Genomic DNA, 22,580 nt, shown 5'->3' with positions numbered 1-22,580 from the left:
CGCGAGCTTAGGGCAGCCGACGCGGCGCCCTCGCTGATGATCATCGTTTGCAAATACGCAGAACCCGGTCTTGGAAAGCGACGCACAACTGTGAAAAAAGAAGGACGACAAGGATACCAGGGAGAGTCAATTAACCGTTAAACGCGGCAACAAGTTCCTCAAAATCTGTGCAACGATTACGCGCCGGCCGGTAATTATCGCGCTCCGCGTCCTCGAAACGCGCGCGAAATCCGCGCGGAATTCAACGAGGAATTTTCAGCACGGTCCGATTGGCCGAGGCATTGATTTTCTATCGGCGGTCCGTTGATAACAGCTTGCTCCATTGGTAGAAAGAAAATCGTCGGCTTGATTCGATTACTTTGTCGCGCGTCAGGATAAGCCGTTCTGGTCACGGTCGAAGTTCGAATCGAAGTTGATGTAGAGAGGGTGGCCGCATTCCAGCGAGCAAATACAGGTAGTAAGAGCATTTGCGACGGAATGGGAAGCCGAAGATCACGGCTGGTGCTAGATTCGCGGAGCAACCCTCGGCAGCGGAGGGTGCGCGACGCTAGGCACTAGGCTCTACTAGGTTGGCTGCGGGGTAAGCCGGTGCAGGAATTGCCAAACCAAATAGAAAGGATCCATGGACGTCGTAAAATTGATATTTACCCTGGCAGGCATCCAAAGTCGAAAAGGTTGCCAACTCAGCTACGGATAATACCTGGTGCCGGGCGGGATACGTACGTAATTATCGTCTCCGCGGAGTTACGGTTTTTTCCCCCCGAGTTTTCATTCTTCCAGCGGCATCGGGGTCGAGAGATTAAAGGAGGCTCGCGAGCCCGAGGTCGGGAGAACGAGAGAGAGGGGGGGGGGGGGCAGTGAAAGAAAGAGATCGACCGAAATTGACTCGGCGTCGAAAGCCAGACATTCGAATAACCTGGCCGAATGGCAAAGTCGAGCATGCAAACCCAGAAGGCATTCGTTTCAGCGATCGATGATTTTTCGTTTTGTTCGCGCCGTGCAACCCCTAAAGGTATTCATTCGAAAGCAGAAAGGCCCAAGGGCTCGATACGTTTTCCACGTTTCGTTGTCCCTGCTCCGAGCCGTTCTCCTGCAACCACGGTTCCGTATTCTCGATTCCATACCGCAAGATTCGCGATCGCGGCGAACCAGAGACATTTTCGGAGATCCTCTCCGACCGGATTGGTCGATCCCACGGTCTTCGACGGATACTTCGCGAATTCGACTGCTTCTGGAAAGTTTTACCGTGACACTGCTGACCTTTGCTTTTAGGCGTAAATGTTTCCTCGGATCCTAATTGCGTTCTTTTTAGTCTTCTTTATTACATAAGTGAATGAAAATCATCGCAATCTTGCTGCTTTTCTTTCGCGGATTTGTTTAGTAGATCCCAATTGTACATGCGACAGTATTATACATGATAATGTACAACTTTCACATTTAAAGGATTACTTTAAGAAGAGTAGCAAAATATATGGAAATGCGAAAATTTTATAAGAAATATTACTCTACGTTCATTAATAAAATAGATAAATAATTGAACAAATGTAAGTACTGAACATTGAGATTATATTTTTCTAATTAAGGCAAAATATGTGGAAATGCGAAATCATTAAGCTTAACTAACAAAGTTTCAACACTGACTGGTGGATGCAGATTAAGTTTATTTTTTATACGCAATGACATAAGATTGCCATTTTTACATTTTCATATATTTTGCCTTCTCTTAACAAAATATAATCTTAATGGTGAGTATGTACAACACCTGTTAAATTATTGATTTACTAATTTATTTTACTACTGAACGGATCAAGGCCCTCGAAGCATATTTAATTGGAACAATAAACTGTGTAATAGCGTTACAAATAGAAAAAGAGAAAGACTAAAAGTAAAATTATAGATGGTAGGTCAATCTAGTTATTGAAATTTCACGAATCGCAGGATCGCCATTGAAAAAGTCGCACGTGACATACAAACAAATAACGCGAACAAATCTCCGAAAGATTTGAATGATTTAAATAAAAAAAAAGACTACTTTTGCAAGAACGTGTAGCAGCTGGCGAGACTTCGCCGATTCGTTGGCGTTCCAAAGCCGCGTGGAGGATCTCTCTGTTGATGGAACGAGCGGCTATCGCGGATCGATCGGAGCACGCTCGCGACGATTAACATCGGTCGTTGTCGTTGGTTGGCGCTTCCGAGGAGCTATGGGGTATGGGGTATGGGTTTATGGGGTATCGGCTTTTGGCTGTGCTCTACGAGCTTTCGGCTGTGGGCTATCGGCTATGGGAAAAGCGTTTGTAGCGCGACTACCCTTTCCATGATACGTTGTTCGCCGAGAGATGGAAATGCCGGGGCTTCGGAGCAGGGTGGTCTATCGGTTACAGCGAGGAGTACGGGCGTCCGCGTCGATACTCTCTTGCATTGAGATACGTCGCATCGGCCGGAAGCAGAATAGAGGGTAGAGAAAAGGGACGGGGCGAGCGCGGAAGAGCACAGAAGGGTAAAATAGAGAAGAGAAGAGAAGAGTAGAGAAATGAAGCAAAGTGTAGCGAGAGGAGAATGGAGAGGAGAATAGACTGGATGGTAGGGGAAGCACCCCTTTCTGGTACGGCCCTGCAACGTGTCCGCCCAATAAGGGTGCGTATTCGACGGCGCTCAGTCTCGGTCGAACAGCCGGTCGGGTGAGGTCGGTACGTTTCTCTGTTCGCTCGCTCCTCGACTTTTCTCTGAAGGAGTCTCGCGTGCCGGCACTCGACACTCGGCACACGACGCGAAAGGGAGAGCGAGAACGTAAACGAACACGCGAGTACGCGTTAGCATTCCAGGGGTGTCTGTTCGCGTTGTTCCCGTTCGGTCGTTTGGTTCGCATTGGTGACAACACTGGAGCGAGATTGCCGGAGTCCATTTCACGCGAGAACAGCTCGAAACCGATGGGGGATGACGTTCGATGGAGAAAAAGGTAAGATCGACTCTCTCTCTCTCTCTCTCTCTCTCTCTCTATCTCTCTCGGGCTTGTCCCGAACACGTTCGGAGCTGCGGTAGCCTGCAGGCTGTAGATAGTGTGCGTTCCGTTTCGGTGATCGTCGCGAAAACGTGTCGATCAAGCGAGACGACGACTTCTCGGAATCGTCCCGACCCAAGAGCAGAGAGCAAAGAGGCGAGAGCCAACAGCCGTGGACATAATTATTGCATAACTTAGAAGCTTTCGAATTTACACTTGCCGGGCCGTTTAACCGGTTGGAAAATGAAACGCGAAAGTGCGAGACTAGCCGACGCGAGCAGGAGCGAGCCGGGGAAGGTGTATTGCCGCGAGCGCGCGACGTGATAGGCGCGATCGTCTTTCGGAGACTTTCAGCATGCTGGATGGAACATGGAACAGCCACGGGTCGTGACACCGACGCGAGGTTGCGGCTTCTTACCATCGCCAGCTGGTTATCATAGAATCGACAGAATAGTCGCTAGAATGACACCGGGTCGCGTGGACACGAGCAAGATTCGCAGACTTGTTTCCCCGAGCAACGCGCTTTTCTCGCGGCCTGCAGCTTGCAATCGGAGGTCCGAATAAATCCAATCGAAGAGAAATTCAAGGACGCGCGGAGCTCGATCACGCTCGTTGGCTCGTCGATTTGTCAGCGACTCGCTGTACTTACTCGGAAATCAAAGCTGGCGAGCGAAAGAATGCAAACGTCGGTCCATTGCCCCATTGGCCCGTCGTAACTCGACCCGCCTACTCGCGTTCGTCGCCGGATCGAGCGATATCGCGATCGTGCCGGTTCACTCGTGGATGCGTCGCAGCCTTTCTCGTGAAATCGTCGCGTCGACCTGTCCCGACAGACCTTGTCCCGCGTCGGAAAACTTTCGAAGAGCATCGATTCGATTAGATTCAGAAACGACCCGCACTACCTCGAGGGTTGCTCGTTCGAATTAGCCGGTCCGAGAGAGGGTGCGTCGTCGACAGCAGTTGAGAAGGGCAGAGAGTTTTGCTTCGTGCAAACTCTCGTCTCTCTCTCCCTCTCGTCTCTCTCTCCCTCTCTCTCTCTCTTTCTCGTGTTAACTTTTGCCATTTCCCTCGGTGACTCTCAATTAATGTTTCATTGAAACCCGTGAGCAACTTTAGCCCCGGCGACCGTGACCGAGCGCGATTCCGCTAAACGCGTCCCTATCGGGTCGCGTTCGAGGTCGCCGGGATTCTCTCGGCGGCTCGTGGACGGCACCGTTCTCTTGGCCAAGGGCCAGACCATCTTTCTCGTCGTTTGTCGCGTTCCTTCCCGAATCCATGAAAATTTCACGGCGAATTCGTCCCCGGCCGGTCTCGTTTCGCCAGAACCGAAATAACCGTGATCATTTCTTTCGATGGATCGTCTGGCCATCGGAGTTGGTGTAGATAGGATTACGAGTAATTTGTCGCGTCGTTACTCCGTAGCACACATCAGCTTCCGTAGAAACAATATGCCAACCCTTTGCATTCGAGGGCTCCAGAGCAGAGCCATTCAAAATTTATCTGCATTGTTTCGGTAGTGGAACCCTTGAATTTGAAGGTAAATTTTAAATGGCTTAACTCCGGGGCAGTCGAGTGCGAAGGGTTAGAGTACGTTTTATATTATTATATTGGTTTGTATTTAGAGAATTGTTAAAAATTGATTATTGTTTAGAACAATTTAGAATAGTTAATTATAAGATAGATGGTGATAAGGGAATAAAATCATCGTACATACATGTGAGGAATAGAGAACGACAACGCAAATAAGATAAATAGCGTGTAAAAATTAAAGGAACGAATTATTCCAATATTATTTAAACCTTATTCATTTGAACAGAAGAAAATAGATGAGGTTCGTTGGTGTGATCGTTTTCCGACCATGTCGCTCGACATTCAGCAAATCCACTAATCCACGACTCCTTTTGTAGTGCCTATAACAACGCTAACAACCGTAGATTGTGCATTCGCCTTTTATCGATGAGAAATCGGCAAAAAATTACTACGTCCGCCAGGGCTTGGCGGATCTCTATAAAAACGGGATGGAACAGCCAGAGAGCGATCGAGAGACTACGGAGCGGGGTATCGTGGAATCGGGGCGCGATTTCTAATTTTATTCGACGGTCGACGCGGCCGTGGCTGCGTTCCACGCGACGCGGTGAAACGAGGACGTACCCGTTGCGTCCGCTGGAATAGGAGAGCCGGGGAAATCCCGGTGTGAGAAGAGATGACCGTGAAAACCGCGTTCGGTCGCGTCGACGTCGACGTTTCGATCGTGGATCGTTGGGTCCGATGAATCGTTGGATCCCACCGGTGGATCCCAGGCTCGCCTGGGGGCGCGAGCTCGGATAGTTGCCATGACGACGACACCGCGGGCCACGAGCCGCGGCTACCGTCAGCGGTGCTCGATCGAACCCTTTCACCACCCCTAACCACGTGGCGGCTAACACCTCTCCTTGCCCTTTCCCTTTTTTCTTTCCCGTTCTCCTTCTCTTTGTCCGTTTGCTTGCCAGGTTTCATTTGCATTCTCGAGCCAGCAGTCCTTTGGTAGAAGCTCCACGCACCCTGCTCCAACACCTTGGATCACGGCGATAATCGATAACCCGACGACTCGACCTCGGTAAGCGTAACGCGAGGAAATTAGCTCGAGGACGGGTTCTGGCAGGTAAAACGCGTACTCGATCGTTCCCGGCCAGCGTGCTGCATGGAATCCTAGTCTCGTTCTCGTCGCGTGTAGGAATCTATCGGATTCGGGAAGGAGTGGTGGAAATGAAGGAGTCGTTATAATAGACGCATACCTGGACTATATTAAAGTACTAGGAATAAAGCGAACATCGGAAGTCGACATTGCGTGACAATCTCGAGATCCTGAAAGAACGATCTGCCCATCGTCCTTGCATTCCTCGCAGCCTCTGGGAAGCTCGTCGTGTAGCTCGCATTCGGAGACGCTTGAGCGGGAGTAGTTTGTCGTCGACGGGCATGAACTATGCCCCAACAAAATATTTACTTCCCCTTTAGCTTTCGCCAACGTTCCAGGGAAAGCAGGCGCATTTTTCGTTTATCTCCTCTACCGGTCGCCGGTCGCCGGTCGCCGGTCGCCTGTCGCCGGTCACCGGCCGCCGGCGGCGGTCCTCCCGACGAGATCTGGGTCGAGGGGAGAGCCGACAGAAACCTGGCGCAGAAACGAGGGTCGGAACGTTGAGAGCGCGAAAACGTCGCGGCCTTTTCACCTTCCATAAAATATGAAAGCTCTGAAAGCGTCTTGAACGTTTTCTTTTCCTTTCCGCCCCAGGTCCGTGTCGCGTCGCACCGCGTCGTATACCACTGCGCATAGTATATCGGTCCGCATCGCGACCAGCCGAAATTCAAATAGTTTCGAAGCGAGGGACGCCTCGAGTCACCGAACGACTGCCGTGGATTTAAGAGAAGCCGGAAATTATAACGGTGGCTGAAAGGGACGGTGCGGTCCGGAGCGAGGCCGCGTTGATTTCACCGACGGAAGTCCCTCGGGTGTTTCAGTCTCCGGAAATAGAGGTGCCAACCCGCGGCGGCAGCAGTCTAGAGATTTGCGACGAGATCCACGGGACGAGATCTGCCGCGACTACCGTCGCTACGTGCTAACGAGTTCCGTCCTCGCCTGTTTCAGATCCTGCGATGGCTTGCGTCGGCGACGAACGCCGCGAAACGGAGAGGCGCCGCAACGGTTCGCGACGTTAACCGGTGGAGAACCGAGGACCACGTAGATGCGACGAGCTCGCGAGCTTCGAATCCGCGAGGCTCGTGTGTGCCAACGCTAATTGGCGAATCTCCGATAATCCTGCTCCGAATTTTTCGCGCGTCGCCGTTTCATCGATTTGAACAGTGTGCAACATGTTCGGGACGAAACTGCGCACGTGGATGGAGGCGCATATCGTGCGATCGAAGAAGAAAAAGGACCGGAAAAAGGGGGAGAAGGGATTCGACTCGAACTGCAACACCCCGAGAAATCGAAGTGCCAACAGATCTCCCTGCTTGCATCAGGTAAGCTCGATCGGCATCCGTTTAATATCTACTACGAGGATTCTGAACCTCAGGTACCCCCGAAACTTTCAGGTATTCGAAGCGATATCGGGTCCCAAAAATTTTCAGGCTCACGAAATTCTGAAGTGAGATTATGTGCCGTTTGCCATAAGTGCACATTAAATATGTTACAATTTATAGTATAATACATACTCCCAAATTCGCTTCTTTTATAATTCCGCATACTCGAAAATTTTCGGGGTTCGATTTCAAATTAGGATGGCCGAATTTTTTGGGTACTCTTCGGATCCTGGCCCGAATCCGAAGTTAATAACCGGCCCGATGTTAACCAAAATTCTCGGGTACCCGTCCACCTATACTACTGTACCTACATTCTTTCGGTCGTCTCGTCTCGTCGCGACCGAGAAGGGAGAATGAGAAGACGAGTTCTCCTCGTCTCGTTCTTCGCTCGAGCGGCACGTTCGTTTCCCTTGCATCCAATTAGACGGTACCGACTCGATCTCGACGACGACGACGACGACGACGACGACTACGACGATGACGATGCTCTTCTTCTTGATGACCTTTAGCCCTATCCCGGAGAGGTTGACTCGAAAATCGTGTCGTCGACGCCACCGCAAAGATGAGCATTACTGAAAATTGCAGGTACATCCGGCGGAGTCACCGGAGAAAGCCGTGGACGGGATTCGATTGCACGGAGGCGGAAGCTACGCGACCGCTTCGGCCTCTTCCGGCACGTCCGCCGGCACCGGCAGCGTGAATCTCTCCTCCCCAGAGAGCGCCTACAGCACCGGATACTCGACGGACGGCACTTCGCCCGGAACCAGCTTCCCGCCGGAATATTACATCAACATCAGGACCGGTACGCACTACTTTCAGAGCACCGGGAACAACGGCAGACCGAAGAAATCCTCGGGCTCGGGCGCCGGCGCGGGAGCGGGGGAACTTCCGACCGGAGGGACGCTAGGTTCGGGTTCGGGTTTGGGTTCCGGCCCCAGCGTTGGCGCCGGCTCCGTTCTCGCCAAAGGAACTAGCCCTGCTCCTGGTCCCGGGTCTGCACTTCTCGCCAGACATGGAATCCTCGAAGCAGCGGCTTGTCTCGCGAGCATGACCAGGAACGAGAACCGACCGCGGGATGACCGAGGGACCAACAACGCTTCGAGCAAGGCACGTATCGCGATCGCGCTCTCCGATCTCGCTTCTCCTTTCCGCTCCGACCGCGGTCCTCCAGAATATTGAATATTTACCGGATACATGCGGGAAGTTGCCCATTAGTTATAAAATTGCGAAAAAAGTTTAGATTTAATGAGGTAACCGCAACTCCAATTACGTTGCGATATTAAATAATACGCCTTAAGGGTGGAGATTCACCTGACACGTTCCAACGAATGGTGATATTTGACAATTTTCTTATAACATAAGTCATGATAGAGATACGTTAATTCATACTATGACGAAGAAAACGTCGTTTCGTTTTTCGCTATATCAGAAGGGTAAAAATGCTAAACTGTACGAGGTCCATAAGACATGACATGTAGTATCTCATTAAAAGTCGATGAAATGTAACGAAAACAAACGTTTCGTATTTTGAAATGTTAGAGAATACGTTAAGTTCCATCAAGGTTAGCCAAAAGTTGTCAGATATCATCACTTGTTTGAATGGTCGCACGGGTCTCCACGGTTAACCCATAGCGGACGACGACTTTTCCGACCAAGTGAGGTAGCAAGACGAGGCGATTTTCCCAGATGTGCCGACTGTCTTGTATATAAATTATTTTAATTTGTATGTAATACAAATATAATTTATACACGATTATATGCAACTATATAAAATTATATAATTTCCATACAAATTATCTTAACGTAAACACCGCGTGTCGGTACTCACTCGCCACTCATCCTGCCGCGCGAAACACAGTGGTTGCTGAGAGTCGCCTCTCGTCCGTTGAGGGTTAAATTCTGATGCAAAGAGGGTGACGAATGCCTGAAGCTATTTATAGAAGCATACGCACTATTTACAATAGAGAAAACACGACTTCTCGAACGAACAGATTAGCGAAGAGTCTAGGGAGGAGCAGTCGCAACGAGACAGGTATCACCGGCGTACCGAGTCGTTCTCCGGCGACTCGACGAAAAGCAACTTGGCTGTGCCGTCCTCGATCCCGCCGCCGCTGGTGGTCTCGCCTTCGGTCCAGTCGCCCCGGGAACGCTCCCGCATCCGCACGAACCCTTGGCTCTCGGCCAACTCGTCCGGCTCCAGCAACGCCGGCTTCAAGTCCCGGCTGAATCTGGACGACGCGAGCAGCGGCTCGGCCCTCAAGCTCACCGAATCCTCCGGGAGCGCGAGCGACGTGAACGTGAACTGCGCGCGCGAGGCTCGAGCCAAACGGGAGTTGAAACAGGAGAGCCTCAGCGCCGGAAGAAGCCCGTTAGTACCGCTCCTCTGGATCATTCCTTTACATTTGCTTTATCCCGTGTTCCTCCGGATCTCGTGTAAGACGTTGCTTCGCTTGTACACTAAATACACCGGTGATCGTTCTTGTCCAAGGGAAACACACGAGCGACCGTTTCGCGCTCGATTCTGTTTTTCTTTGGCTTCTTTGCTCCAAAGCTAGGGTAACTGTCCCAGTTTCCGTGACTGTCTCAACTCCCGTGCCCTCGAATTAACAATGTATAGAAAAAGAACAGTTTCGTATATAAAACTGACGAACTATGTCTCTTTTATCACGTTCACGTATCAATGTGGAAGATTCAGAGAGAGAGAGAGGCGTCAGCTTATGTATAAAACTTCTCCGTTTCTGTACACGTTTTTATACCGGGGGGAGCACGGAAACTGGGACATCTATCCTAATCCAGTTTCCTCGTGTAGCATAAACCAAAACTGGAGAATCGCATCAGGCCTGGAGATTCGGTCGAAAATGGCTTTGTCGATGCAACGGCGTAGCAACAGCAGTAGCAGCAGCAGCCGAAGCAGCACAAGTAGCAGCGGCGGCGGCAGCAGCAACGGGAATTGCCGCAGCAACAGCGGATGCAGCGACTGCAACGGCAACGGGCTCGAGAACGAAATCGTGAATACGATCGGAAAGGGACACGGCCACGCTCACGGTCATGGCCACGGTCACGGAAATCGTAACTGCAACGGCTCGTCGACATCGTCGGTGACGCGAAGCGCCAGGTCTTCCGAGGACGATATCACCTTGAACGAGATGATGGGCAAGTTCGACGAGAGCTACGTGTACGAAAAGGAGACCGATATTCTGTCCGACAGCGACCCGACCGATTGCGAGGACTGCATAGACTCGCTGTCCGACGTCGACGCCGCTCGCATCGGTGCCGAGGACAACGAGCCGCTGGACAACACCGAGTTCGATTACATCGACAATGGCTCGTTCCTCGACCTCGACAACCTCGACTGTTCTGGTCGGTTCCCGAACACGGGCCACTGCACCTATTTCGCGTTCACCAACGAGCTGGCCAGGCGAAGCGACAAGCTGCGGGAATCGTTGACGAAACGAAGGACCAAGGAGGACCCGAACGCCGTCCTTCAGAGGTAATACAATAAATTCTCACAAATTGTCCATCAGCTTGTGAACAAATGGACGATTTCGGAGGAGGTGATATGATTCTCGGATCAAGGTATATATTAGGTCGAATCTTAAATAACTTGCAACTAGGTAGAAGCTATTGTTCGTATCTAACAGCTACGAATAACTGGGACAAACAAGATTTTGCTTCTATTAAAATACCTAAATGTTTATAACAATTGGAGAATGAGGGGTTGCTCGGATCATTTAAAGTAACTTATACCTTGGCATAAATATAAACCGAGGCTATATTTATGAGTTATTAACGAAAAAGACTGACGAATAAGAAGCGAGATCAGTTAGAGCGAACCGGCCGAGCTTTTGCCTCTCATTGTTCAACGGTAATAACTCGTGAACAAAGCTGCCTATTTCAGTTGCGCTGAAGAAAAAATTATATCAAATAACCTCTGGAATCCATCCATCATTATCTGATTTTTGGAATTTTGGATTTTTTAACTTTTGGAACACCTTGTAGATAAGAGTTCAAAATAAATAAAATGAAAAAAAAAATAAATATAAATAAGAAGAAAACAAAAACTATATCTGATAAAGAAGGAGAGTTATTTATGACTCGACCTAATAATTGTTGATAATCGGTAACTATAAAAACGAGCCTCGAGGATCTAACAATCGTGTTCCCTCCTCCAGAATTGTTGCGTTTTGTTAACAAGGTGAGGGACAATTTGAGAGATTTACCGTGCCGCAAAATTACGTTCGAAGCCGATGTAGAAACGGCGTGCTTTAACGAAAAATTCCGACGGACGGTGCCTGTCTGTTCGCAGAATGGCCAGCGCGAAGAACGTTTCGGCGAAGAGGACGTCTGCGAGCGTTCGCCACGGAAAGAAGACCGAAGAGAAACAGCAGAGCGAAAAGCGCAAGAAGCGGACCTCCCAACGGCGGAAATCGGCCACGACGGACAGATGCGACGACGAAACGGCGAATCTGAATCGCGCTCTACTCGAGAGGATGCTGCTGAAGAACTCGGGCTTCAATCAGCAGGGCAGCAGGAGCGTCGGCGGCACCCCTATATGTCTGCGTCGCAAGAAGCACGACCTCAATAAGAACCTGTCGCCGGTCAGGCTAAACGCCACGGAGAGGTCTTTCGTTCATCCTAGCAGCGTCGACGTCAACACCGGAATCGGTACTGGCGTCGGTATCGGCGTCGACCTGGATGTCGTCAAGAGGCGTTCGAATTCGGTAAGCGCGCGCTTTCGCGGCTCTTACTTCTCTAGCCTTGTTCGCTCGTTTGTTCGTTCCTTGCTCTTGCACTCGATAGATAACTTTGATCTTGCTTCCATTCTGCCGGAAATAGTGATAAAACTAATATTGATGTTATTGACGATATTGAGTCAATACGATACCAAAGTATTTAACCATCGCAAGACGACGACTGGGTCAATTTTGACCAAGACTAGTTTGCCCGTTCACTTCATTACTTCATTTTCGGCAAATAAGTAAAATAAATTGTTATTACATTAGGAATAACAAAAATGCCAATTTGTTTATAAAAAACATCTTGAAAAATATGTTTTGAAAAATTATTGTATGAAGCGTAAAATTGTATTTTAGTATCGCCTGCCGATACCGAAACTTCTTTAAATGATACCAAACCAATACTGTATTAAATCGGAGTTCGTTCGATACTTTCCGACAATATCGTTACTTATTTGATACTTCATGAATTATCATTTATCGGAAAATATTTATGTGTAATGGCAACTTCCGTTCCAAGCAAGTGAGTTTTTTCAAAGGCCAGGAAATTGATTGATAGAAAACGAAATCGTGTAAAAGATAGCACTGTAAATAAAATAATATTTTTTAACAGTATTATATGATAAAAAGGAATGCCAAGATAATATACATGCATACATACAGGGTGTCCCAAAAATGTCTGACGGCCCGGAAATGGGAGGTTCTTGATGTCATTTGAAGTAACTTTTTCTTTTACAAAAATTTTCTTTGTGGCATTGTTAATGAGATATTAACGAAAAACAGTAACTAATAAGAAGCTTCTCTAGCATGAGGCGGCCAAGCCCAGTTTCGCTTACTAGCTCAGCCGCCCCGCGTTAGCGATATTCGCCTCTCATTGGTGAATGCTTTTCGCTAATAACTCGCTAACGATGCATCGGATAAAATTTTTTTAAAGTTACTTAAAATAATTTCATGTATTCATCATTTGTGGATTTTTCGACATTTTTGGAACACCCTGAACAATATAGATGTATAATATGTATATGTAATATAACATTATTTACTAATAAAAAAGTGAATACTAAACATTCTAGTTCCAGTCTATTAGATTGGTCCCTCTATCTTTGATATAATTCGGTATTAGATGAAAATTTGTCAACTGTTATCGAGCCAGAAATTTTTCTCTTTCCGACGTTTTCCCTCTTTGTTCAAAGGTGAGCTACGTGAACGGGAACGTCGTCGGCCGAAGGATCGGTTCGGCGGGCAGCGCCTACATGACCGCGTTCGCCTCCGAGATCGCTCTGATTGAGGCGGACAAGGAGGCGGACAAAAAGTATCGCGAGCTTATTCTTGAAGCGGAGAACATCCTAGTGACCATGCAGAAGAGCCAGAACGGCGGACTGCCGGTCGTCCCGTCGCCCTCAAGGAAGTTCCACAACGGCCTGGCCAACAAGCGCGTCGAGCTGATCAAGAATACCGAACTGAACATCGAACTGGCCCTCTCCAAGAGCAGGAACTCCCAGCCCGAACTGCAGAGCGGCAGCATTCGGGATCTCGAGCACACCAGCCCCAAGAGACAGTTCACGCAGCCTTGTTCCCCTATTCGCCGATTCGTCGAGCGAAATGGTCCGATGGCCGGCTCTCTGGTCTCGACAACCAACGAACTTCGTTACAGACAAGATGCCCCGTCGCCGAACAAGTACTTCATCGGTGATTCTCCGATCGCAGCGAGAAGAACGCCGCCGTCACACTCACCCGGCAAAGCTACGTTTCGGTCTAGTCGACGCGAGTCGGACGCGGAACCGGATCGCCGACCGGAATCGGAAACGGACGCAGAAACGGAAGCGGAAGCGCAACGGCACTCGCAGCCGGAGCGCAACGAGCTGACGCGAAGCCCAACTCTCGCCTGCAACGGTTTTTGGCGAGTCTCGTCGGACTTGGAACCGCCTCCATCGACGTCTTTCCAGCCTGAGGTTCGTCCGCAGAATCGGCCTCGCGCAGTGTTACCGCGAAGGGATGGAACGGACGGAACGGACGTTCATTCGACAAGGTTGCCGGCCAAAGAGGAGTTCATTCTATCGAGCTCCTCGGACTCCGAGGACAGGTACGATGTTCGAAGGAGGCCGACCCTGATGACATTTAGGTTAGTATTTTGTTCATATCTAATTAATCGTATTATATAGGTAGCTCTGCTCCTGTAAACACGCGTGTTTTATTTGTTCCGTCAGGTCGGTCGACATGGGCCCCACAAAAGAAGGTTCTTTCTATTGTCCGCAAAGCGAGCCAGTCAAGAGGAAAGTGTACGCGGGCAGCACCACGTACGGTCGGATACAGAAAACCTTGGGAGAACACGTAGCTCTTAGAAATTCGGATGGAGACACCGCGACCGATGACACCGGTGAGTAAAAACTAAAAAATGTAAGAAAGTAAAAAGCAGAGCTATCTATAAACCCCCTATGCAACCCGGTATAAACACATAAGCACGAACGCAAGTCCAATGTTGGATATATTTTGTTCGAATAAATTGTTCGAATAAAATTGTATTCAAATAACGTCTCGAACATATTCTTCAAATAAAATTTTATTTGAAATGTTATTTGAATATAATTTTATTCGAGAAACGTTCAGCTCTGCGAAACACCGATTACGTAATCGTTCTATTTACATTTTCTTTGTTAAATGTACATTATATTCTTCCCAATTGTTCTTCAGCTTGTAAACAAAAATAAACAATTTGGGAGGATAAGAAACGATTATAGCCGTTGACTATTTTTCACAAATTATTCGATTTTGTTTACAAATTGAAGGACAATTTAGGAGAGAATTTACTGTAGATAGTCGCTCTGACAAGGATTTTGCATAACGGATCCCGTATCAAAATCAATGTGTTTATATCGCAGACGACTCCAGAAGATCGTTGAAGGAAAAAGTCGCCCAGCTACGCCGGGAACGATTAGTCGCAGTGGATGCTCAGGATTCGCAGATTCTCCAGCAGCAGATGTCGCAGCTCCGTAGGCAGATGCTGATGCACACGATAGAGGGCTTGAAGCGAAGCTTGGAGGACCAATCGGCGACTCTGAAACAGACTTGCTTGGAGCCGGTGATGTCCGACCAGATGCCGTAAACCGAGCGCTAGGAGTTATCCTTGGCCTTGTCGCGTGTCACGAGGGAAACTGCGGCCGCTGTTCAAACGCCTCCGCGAACCGCGCCGCTCCTTTTCCACTCGCTGCATTTCGCTCGTGCCGTTTCTACCAAAGTATCCAAAATTCGAAACGCCGAACGCCGGGACGATTCTCGAGCGAAGCGATTTCTCAACAAATCCCTTAGAACGCAATCGATATACGATAGTATATTTTTCTGTCCGCGTCTACACAGTAAGAGAATCAAAATTAAGAACGTTGCATATTTTCTGGGCATTGTTCTCTCGCGTGTTGCGTTTGACGCGCAGAAACTGTTGAGCGTGTATGTAAGATCCGCGGTTCCCGGTCCCCGTGCGTCGAATTTAGGCAAGCGGCCCGGCAACCAGCGAATCAAGAACCACGAACCGCAAATATTTTTCACGCAGGGCAAAGGTGCGCGCACGTCGGACGTTTTGACGCGCATCTACTCGCAATTCGCAATGTTCCTATTTCTACGCGAAATCCGTACTTCCGGAACGGAGAAGCTCGAGCAGCGGACTAAAGGCGAATCGTTGTAGTCGGTTCTGCCGGCGGAACGATCATTTCCCGTTAGTATACCAAAGATAAACTTAATCTTAGCACGATAGCACGGTAGGACCGTTTAGTTGAATCGACGCTGAGAAGCGGAGACTACGCATTAGCTAAAAGTTAGAGAACCTCGTTAGGATATTTTCCCTTGAATTTCTTCTAGAGAAATTCTATGAGACAGCCGACAAAGATGAAAGAGCGATCGATCTCGCATATCGCATCTCGCGTCTCGCGCGAGAAAGACTCAAAGGTGTACGATCGCGGCGATACTATGATCGCAAGAATAGACTGATAGAATTGCCGACTGTTATCTCGTTAGACTTCCACGTTCCCCAATTATTCTCGCGTGACGTTCTCACGCGATTTATACGTTAATAGCTCTTTCGGAAACAGCAAATAGTAATACGCACATGATATTTATTTGTGTTAGATGTTAGAGGCCGTAGTAACGGAAGTATTAGAGAATGATAGCGATAGCGACGATTAGTAAACGCTAGATAGCCGATTACCGATTATAAAGTTTTCGTGATATCGTTTCTCCGAGTCGTCCCTTGTGATTTATTACCGCGTTTCGTTGGAAACTGTGATCGCAACGTCTTCAGCCAATTTTAGATGATACGTACGGCAGCGTATGCATTGCTTCGCGTGTACGTGCATATAACGTAACGTCATAACGTCATGTAACACCATAACGTCATAACGCGCGGGAAACGCCTTCCTTCCGTCTCACGGTGGCGCGACACCGCGGCTCAGGTGAATTCGTTCGCAACTTTTTATACTCAATGCGTGTATGTACAGATTTAGTTTTCGATCGAACGAACATCTACTTTTTATTATTCCATGTGATCACGAATCACGATTATTGCGATTTTTATTATTTTAGTCGATTAACTGTTGTAATCGAGACATTCCGAAGGCACGAAGCACGGGGGAAAAGAGGAACAAAAATGAATAGTAAAAAAGGAGAAATGGAATTTGTAGCCTGGCTATGCGACACGCTTCCTCCAAAGTCTTCGATGGCTCGTTGAATTGTCGAATCGTTGAATCGTACTATGGTCGAACCGTCGAAATCCGGTTGTCGAGAACGCACTTCAGCTTTTCCTCCCTGCCGAGAAACAAATGCTAGTCACCTGGTTGATCAATCGTACAGGCAAGTAATAAGGGTAAGAACGCCGGCAATTTGGAGCGAATTTGGCGGAGGCGCGAAATTATTGTTGCAAATTTTCTGTCTACCAAGCCATTTACAAATTTAAATGGTCTTTTTTTATATGATTACGAATAAATTATATTACGTCGTTGGAAACGTTTATTCCATTTATTATTCTCGTTTCCTTCTATTCACCTATATTTTATTATTATTATTTGAATTGTTATTATTATTTATTCGATACCAGTTGAAAAATTCATTAGTAACATGAAAGTGGTAAAAGATGCAAAAGGACATTTTTCATTAACTTTTTCGACCTATTAGTCTATAAAAAATATGTGACGATACAGTATTTGAATACGCAAACAGAATAATACGGGTTAAAAAATAATACAAAATTATTAACGATGTTGAAAATTCTTTGGATTACTATAATTCTTACAATCTTAATGTTTCTATCTGCATTGTATACACAATTCAGGGCCTGGTGTCGTGATTTACTTTGTTCTGAAGATTTTAATACAGCAGATATTCCTGAATGACTTTATTCTCTTTGTTTATCTTTTTTTGCAGCATTTATGCAAAAATTAATGTTTCTCAGCGATCACGCGTTCTGTACATGCGGACGATGGTAGTGCCTCTTTTCGAGAAAAAATGAAGCTTCGTCTAAGGTCTGTGCAGCGCCCATTGGGGTAGTAACAAAACGTTCGAACTGTTAACCAAATTACCGACAGTCGACTGTGACTTTAGATAGAGGGCGCGAGAGAATTTCTTACCTATACAGTGTCTACGTAGTGGTACATAGTAGTAATTCAGCAGATCATCGTTTTTCGATGGGCATGGAAGTACGTGGACGTTAATCCGAGAAGACGAAGATGAAACGAATGATTGTGCTTTATTTATTTTACATATGTGTATCGGTAGTGTTTTCGAATGCCCAAGATATTTTAGGATGCGGAGGATTTTTGAAAAGTCATGCTAACATTGATTTTGCAAAAGTTCAGGTAAAATTGTAAGTACTGACACCTACCATTAAACCTGTAGCAAGTCGATTCATTTACAACTCACGTGCTTCTTTGAAAGGTCTTCAATCATGAAAATATTGACACAAACTTTTTCTTTGAATTAGGTACACAAAAGCTGGAAGCCTTAAAGATGCTACAGAATGTGCTCCAAACAATGGGTATTATTTTCTTCCTTTGTATGATAAAGGGGAATATATACTGAAGGTAATAGAAAACTCTAATAGAAGTACTATTTCTAATTCATCAATTGATAAGAATGTTTTCAACCTATATTCATTACATAATCGAAAATATTAGGTAGATCCACCCAGAGGATGGAGTTTTGAACCTATGGAAGTTTTGCTGAATGTGGATGCAACAACTGATGCTTGCAGTCTGGGAAAAGATATAAATTTTACCTTTAAAGGATTCGGCATCGCCGGCAGAGTAAATTAAAAACTTAAACAATGTCTTATCTAGATAATATAAACTTAAAATTGTACATTCATCTCAAATAAAAATTTTGTTTAGGTTACAGCATTAGGATCGGATTCAGGACCAAAAGGTGTAAACATTGCATTGCACAAAGAAGGAAGCGAGCAAATTCCAGCTGAAACTACACTCACTGCAGAAGGGGGAACGTTTTATTTTACGCCGATACAGCCTGGAAAATATGTTCTAATTGCTTCCCATCCAATGTGAGAATCAGCACTCTTGAATACATTTGACTTCTCTTACATATCTCTTTTATTCTTTCAGATGGGCTATAGAAAAGGATACTGTTAAAGTAACAGTACGAGAGGGCAACACAGAACTTGCAGATGGTAGCTTGGTGGTTTTTGGGTATGATGTAAGTGGTCGAGTTACCAGTGAAGAGGAACCAGTTAGTGGTGTGACCTTTTTACTCATTGGAGTAAGTACTGATTCATCTTCATTATCTGCCCATGATTAATAATTGTTCAAACTATTAATCTTAATTGCGTTTCTCTATTGTATAGAATGGCGTAGCAAAAAATTGTGCCACCACAGCCATAAGTAAAGAACTTCGGTCGAAAAAGCCTATTTGTCATGTTGTTTCGGATAAAAACGGCAAATTTCTGTTTCCAAGCGTGTCGCCCGGAGATTACAAATTGGTCCCGTATTATGCCGGTGGTCAAACAAAATTCGACGTTCAACCAGCTGAACTGTCGTTCAAAGTAAATCAAAATAGCGTCGTATTACGACCAGGCTTTAAAGTAACCGGTTTTACAGTGAGCGGATCCGTTCGCATTGCGATCGATGGTGATCCGCTGCCGGGCACAAAAATATTTTTGTCACAAAAGGAGGTCGCTGTAACGGACGCTACCGGAAAATATGTGTTAGACAATATGAAAGCCGGACAGTATTCGTTAAAAGCCGAAGCCGGTATGCGAATTGTTTTATTGATCGTGTCTTTTTATAAATCTCTACCGTTATCTGACCGTTTCTTAATCCTATTCAGATAATGTACTTTTCATCGAGAAGTTGGTCAAGATTTCTCCGAGCTCCTCGGAACTCCCAGTTCTGTCACCATCGGCTTACAAAGTATGTGGGAAGGTAACACTATCGGCCAAAGAAACGTTGCATCATCGAAAGGTTTCCGCTCGGAACACTGCCAACACATTCACTAAAGAAATCGAAACGGACCCAAAAACCGGAGAATTCTGCATTTATCTCTCACCTGACCGATACCTGTTGAGCGTCGTTGTCACTCCAGAAGAAAGAGACAAAGGCTTGCAGTAAGTCGTGTAAATTGTTTTTCGGTATCTTTTTCTCAATTTTCCAGCTTATCACGAAACTTTCAGATTCTTCCCGCTACAACAGACAATTGACGTATCTTCTCGACCAGTGAATGATGTAAACTTCTTACAGCTGAAAGCAAAGTTGTCGGGTACAGTGAAATGTTTGTCAGAGACTGACTGTAGTCAGGCCTCCGTTACCTTAAAGGTGCTTGATGGGATCACCATAAAAACTATACAAGCAAAGGGTAATTACTTTATATCTTTTATGTGCGATACACTTGTGGTTTAATGCAGCTTAAATTTTTTAAACGATTTCTGCGATAACAAAATCGTGTAGAAATTGATTAGTCATACAGCGTACATGCAAAGAAAGTACGATAAAAGAAATTCAGTTTTCGCGTGTGTTCTTGTTATCGCAGCAATACGCGTTTAATTCATTCGATGCTACTTTCTTTTTGCTTGTGAAGTCGTCTTTCGTTTGACAGATGGTCAGTATAAATTCACGGATGTGTTACCTGGTCATTATGAGGTGCTCATCGACAATGACGTGTTCTGCTGGGAGAATCCTAGCTACAGAATCTCCGTTACCTCGGAACGCGCGGAAGTTCCCACTTTCGTACAGACTGGATTCTCCGTTTCTTTTATTTCTTCTCACGATACAACAGTAGTATACTCGGAACCCGGCGATACAACAAAACTGACGTTAGTTTTGAACAAAGGGAGCACAAAGCATTGCGTATCAAAGTCTGGCATGTACTCGTTCGCGCCGAAAGGTTGTCACGTGTATGAACAGCCATTCTATGCGTGGGATACCAATAGTCTTTCTCCTATTTTGCTGCATTCGTCCGAACACAGCCACAAAGGAAGCATTCAAAGCGCTTCCTCATTGAACAATCTCAAAGTCAATATCAAAACTCTCGGTGGCGACATTACGTAAGCATACGCGCTCACAAGATGTACAGCCTTGTTGATAGAATTTAACTGTAAATTATTGTTTTGCAGATTGGGTCCCTTGAAACCCGTGAAAGAAGGAAATTTCTACAAATACGAGTTCGAATTCAAAGCAAAGACCGATAACGTCTATACGATAACACCGTTATCGGATATTCTTCTGTTTAGTCCACCGTCACTGAAAGTGTTGGCCGTAAACGATTGCCAAAACGATGTTGCCTCATTCATCGGCGAGATGGGGAAGGTAAATTGATAAATCCTGCAACATTTTCATCATCATCGGTAAAATTCTCCAAAGCGTGTGTCTTTTAGATCATTGCAGGCAAGATTAATCAGCCGTTGGAGGGTGTCACCATACAAATATTCGGAAACGATAAAACATCTCCGATTCATACACTAGTTACGCGAAACGATGGGACGTACGTTGTCGGTCCACTAGATAGGAAAATAAACTACAGGTAAAAGATTCTCACTTTTAATTACTGACTTTAAGTGATCACCGTCTTTCTTTCGATTAGTGTCACCGCGGAGAAAGAGGGATACGTAATCACAGGACCGGATAGCAACGGTGATTTTTTGGCTCACAAATTGGCCGAAATAATCGTTCAAGTCTCTGATCAAGCTGACAACGTGTCACTACAGGTGTGTCCAAAGACTTTACCGTAATAATATTACGGTAAGAAACTAGATAACAACGGTACCGTTGTTTTGCTTCACAGGGTGTTCTTCTCTCCTTATCTGGTGGTCAAAGTTACCGAAAGAACAGCGTGACGGGTGAGGACGGGCGTTTAGTTTTTAACTCTTTATCGCCGGGAGAATACTACCTTCGGCCAATGATGAAGGAATATCGTTTTGATCCACCATCAAAGATGATCAAAGTAATGGAAGGCGCGACCGTCAAGGTAGAATTATATGGAAAACGAGTCGCATTCAGCGTTTATGGATCTGTAACATCCCTAAACGGAAAGCCGGAAGCTGGTCTATTAATGGAGGTGCAGGGGCAAGCTGATTGCAGCAATCTCCAGGAAGAAGCGACTACCGAGGAGAACGGAAATTTCCGTATTAGAGGCCTTCAACCAAGGGTAAGTAATTTTTCTCGAATCTTCGTAGTAGATTCTTCAAGGATTTGAATTGATTTTGTTCCGCAGTGTACATATGTGTTTCGACTGAAACCGAGCGCGGAGGCCAACGCCCACATTCAACGTACCAGCCCTGAATCTATACTGGTGCAGATTTCGGAGGATATTCATGGTCTTCGTCTAATCGCGTTCCATCCGATATCGCGCACTGACGTCTCTGTCCACGTTGTATCTGCACAACCGGAGCATTATCGTACGCTGAAGGTCAAATTGTGCAGAGAGGACATGCCTGACTCACCGATTCACACCAGTAAACTAGAGACGCAGCAACTTAACAAGATCGGTAGTAATTACAACGCCGGGTTCCTGGTGCACCTGCCGCCGTTACAGGCGGATGGCAAGAAGTACTTTGTGCAACTCGAATCGTCGCTATCCGAGACGATGCACAAGTATCGCACCCTCCCCTTCTACTTTGAAGCGAACTCGTCGTTCAAACACGTAAAGCTGACATTTAACGCGGAACGGAAGATCGACCAGAATGAGATGAGCCAAACGTCTGTGATCGTGTTGCCGTTCATAATGTTAGTCGCGTTCGCGTTTCTAAACCGCGAGAAAATTTGGACGTGGCTAAGCTCATCTATCGAGAGGCGTTCGAAACCAAACACTAGCTCACGAACTCCTATACAAGCTGTTCCTATCGATCCGAGAGCGGATGACATAATTGTTGAGCAAATAATGAGCATCAACAAGAGAAAAGTTAAGCCGCGTAAAACGTAATCTGCACTTTTCCTCTCTTTTTGTTTTCTACTGTTACCATTCACAGACGTGAATTTGATGCAACTTTCACGTAAATTGTACATACCGTAAACAATTTCTAGGAAAAAAACAAACAATCCCTCCGTTCTCGTCCTACTGTACTATCATTACTTCTTCATAAGTTACCGATATCTTATTTCACGCGAATCCACCACAATGCGCCTCTGTACATTTTGTAATCGATCGTTAATTAAATATTCAACCGTTAAACCGTAAACTATTTGTACACATTGCTACAATGACCTCGAAATGACCACAATCGTTCATGGTATGACAGTAATCTACAAGGAGAAATAAACGCGTTTCGTCGAAAGAAATTACGAAACTCGTTGAAGAGGAATAGGGAC

At 46.4% G+C, this 22,580-nt stretch overlaps 1 protein-coding gene across 1 annotated transcript; it reads left to right on the top strand.

Moving 5' to 3' along the window:
• The first annotated feature begins 2,636 nt into the window (after positions 1–2,636).
• On the top strand, positions 2,637–22,450 carry LOC144470961 (uncharacterized). Its single transcript, XM_078182571.1, has 24 exons — positions 2,637–2,956; positions 6,621–6,994; positions 7,640–8,161; positions 9,046–9,422; positions 9,864–10,544; positions 11,361–11,775; positions 12,984–13,912; positions 13,998–14,167; positions 14,670–14,889; positions 15,335–15,341; positions 17,490–17,635; positions 17,753–17,852; positions 17,946–18,074; positions 18,159–18,325; positions 18,387–18,540; positions 18,626–19,031; positions 19,108–19,384; positions 19,451–19,632; positions 19,855–20,320; positions 20,390–20,582; positions 20,651–20,796; positions 20,857–20,980; positions 21,058–21,420; positions 21,487–22,450. The coding sequence occupies exons 2-24, from the start codon at positions 6,845–6,847 to the stop codon at positions 22,192–22,194; spliced, it is 7,032 nt and encodes a 2,343-aa protein (XP_078038697.1). The 5' UTR covers positions 2,637–2,956; positions 6,621–6,844; the 3' UTR covers positions 22,195–22,450.
• The last annotated feature ends 130 nt before the right edge of the window (positions 22,451–22,580 follow it).

The sequence above is a fragment of the Augochlora pura genome, chromosome 6 (assembly GCF_028453695.1).
Source record: "Augochlora pura isolate Apur16 chromosome 6, APUR_v2.2.1, whole genome shotgun sequence".
Lineage (NCBI taxonomy): Eukaryota > Metazoa > Arthropoda > Insecta > Hymenoptera > Halictidae > Augochlora > Augochlora pura.
This window is presented reverse-complemented; position numbering and strand designations above follow the sequence as displayed.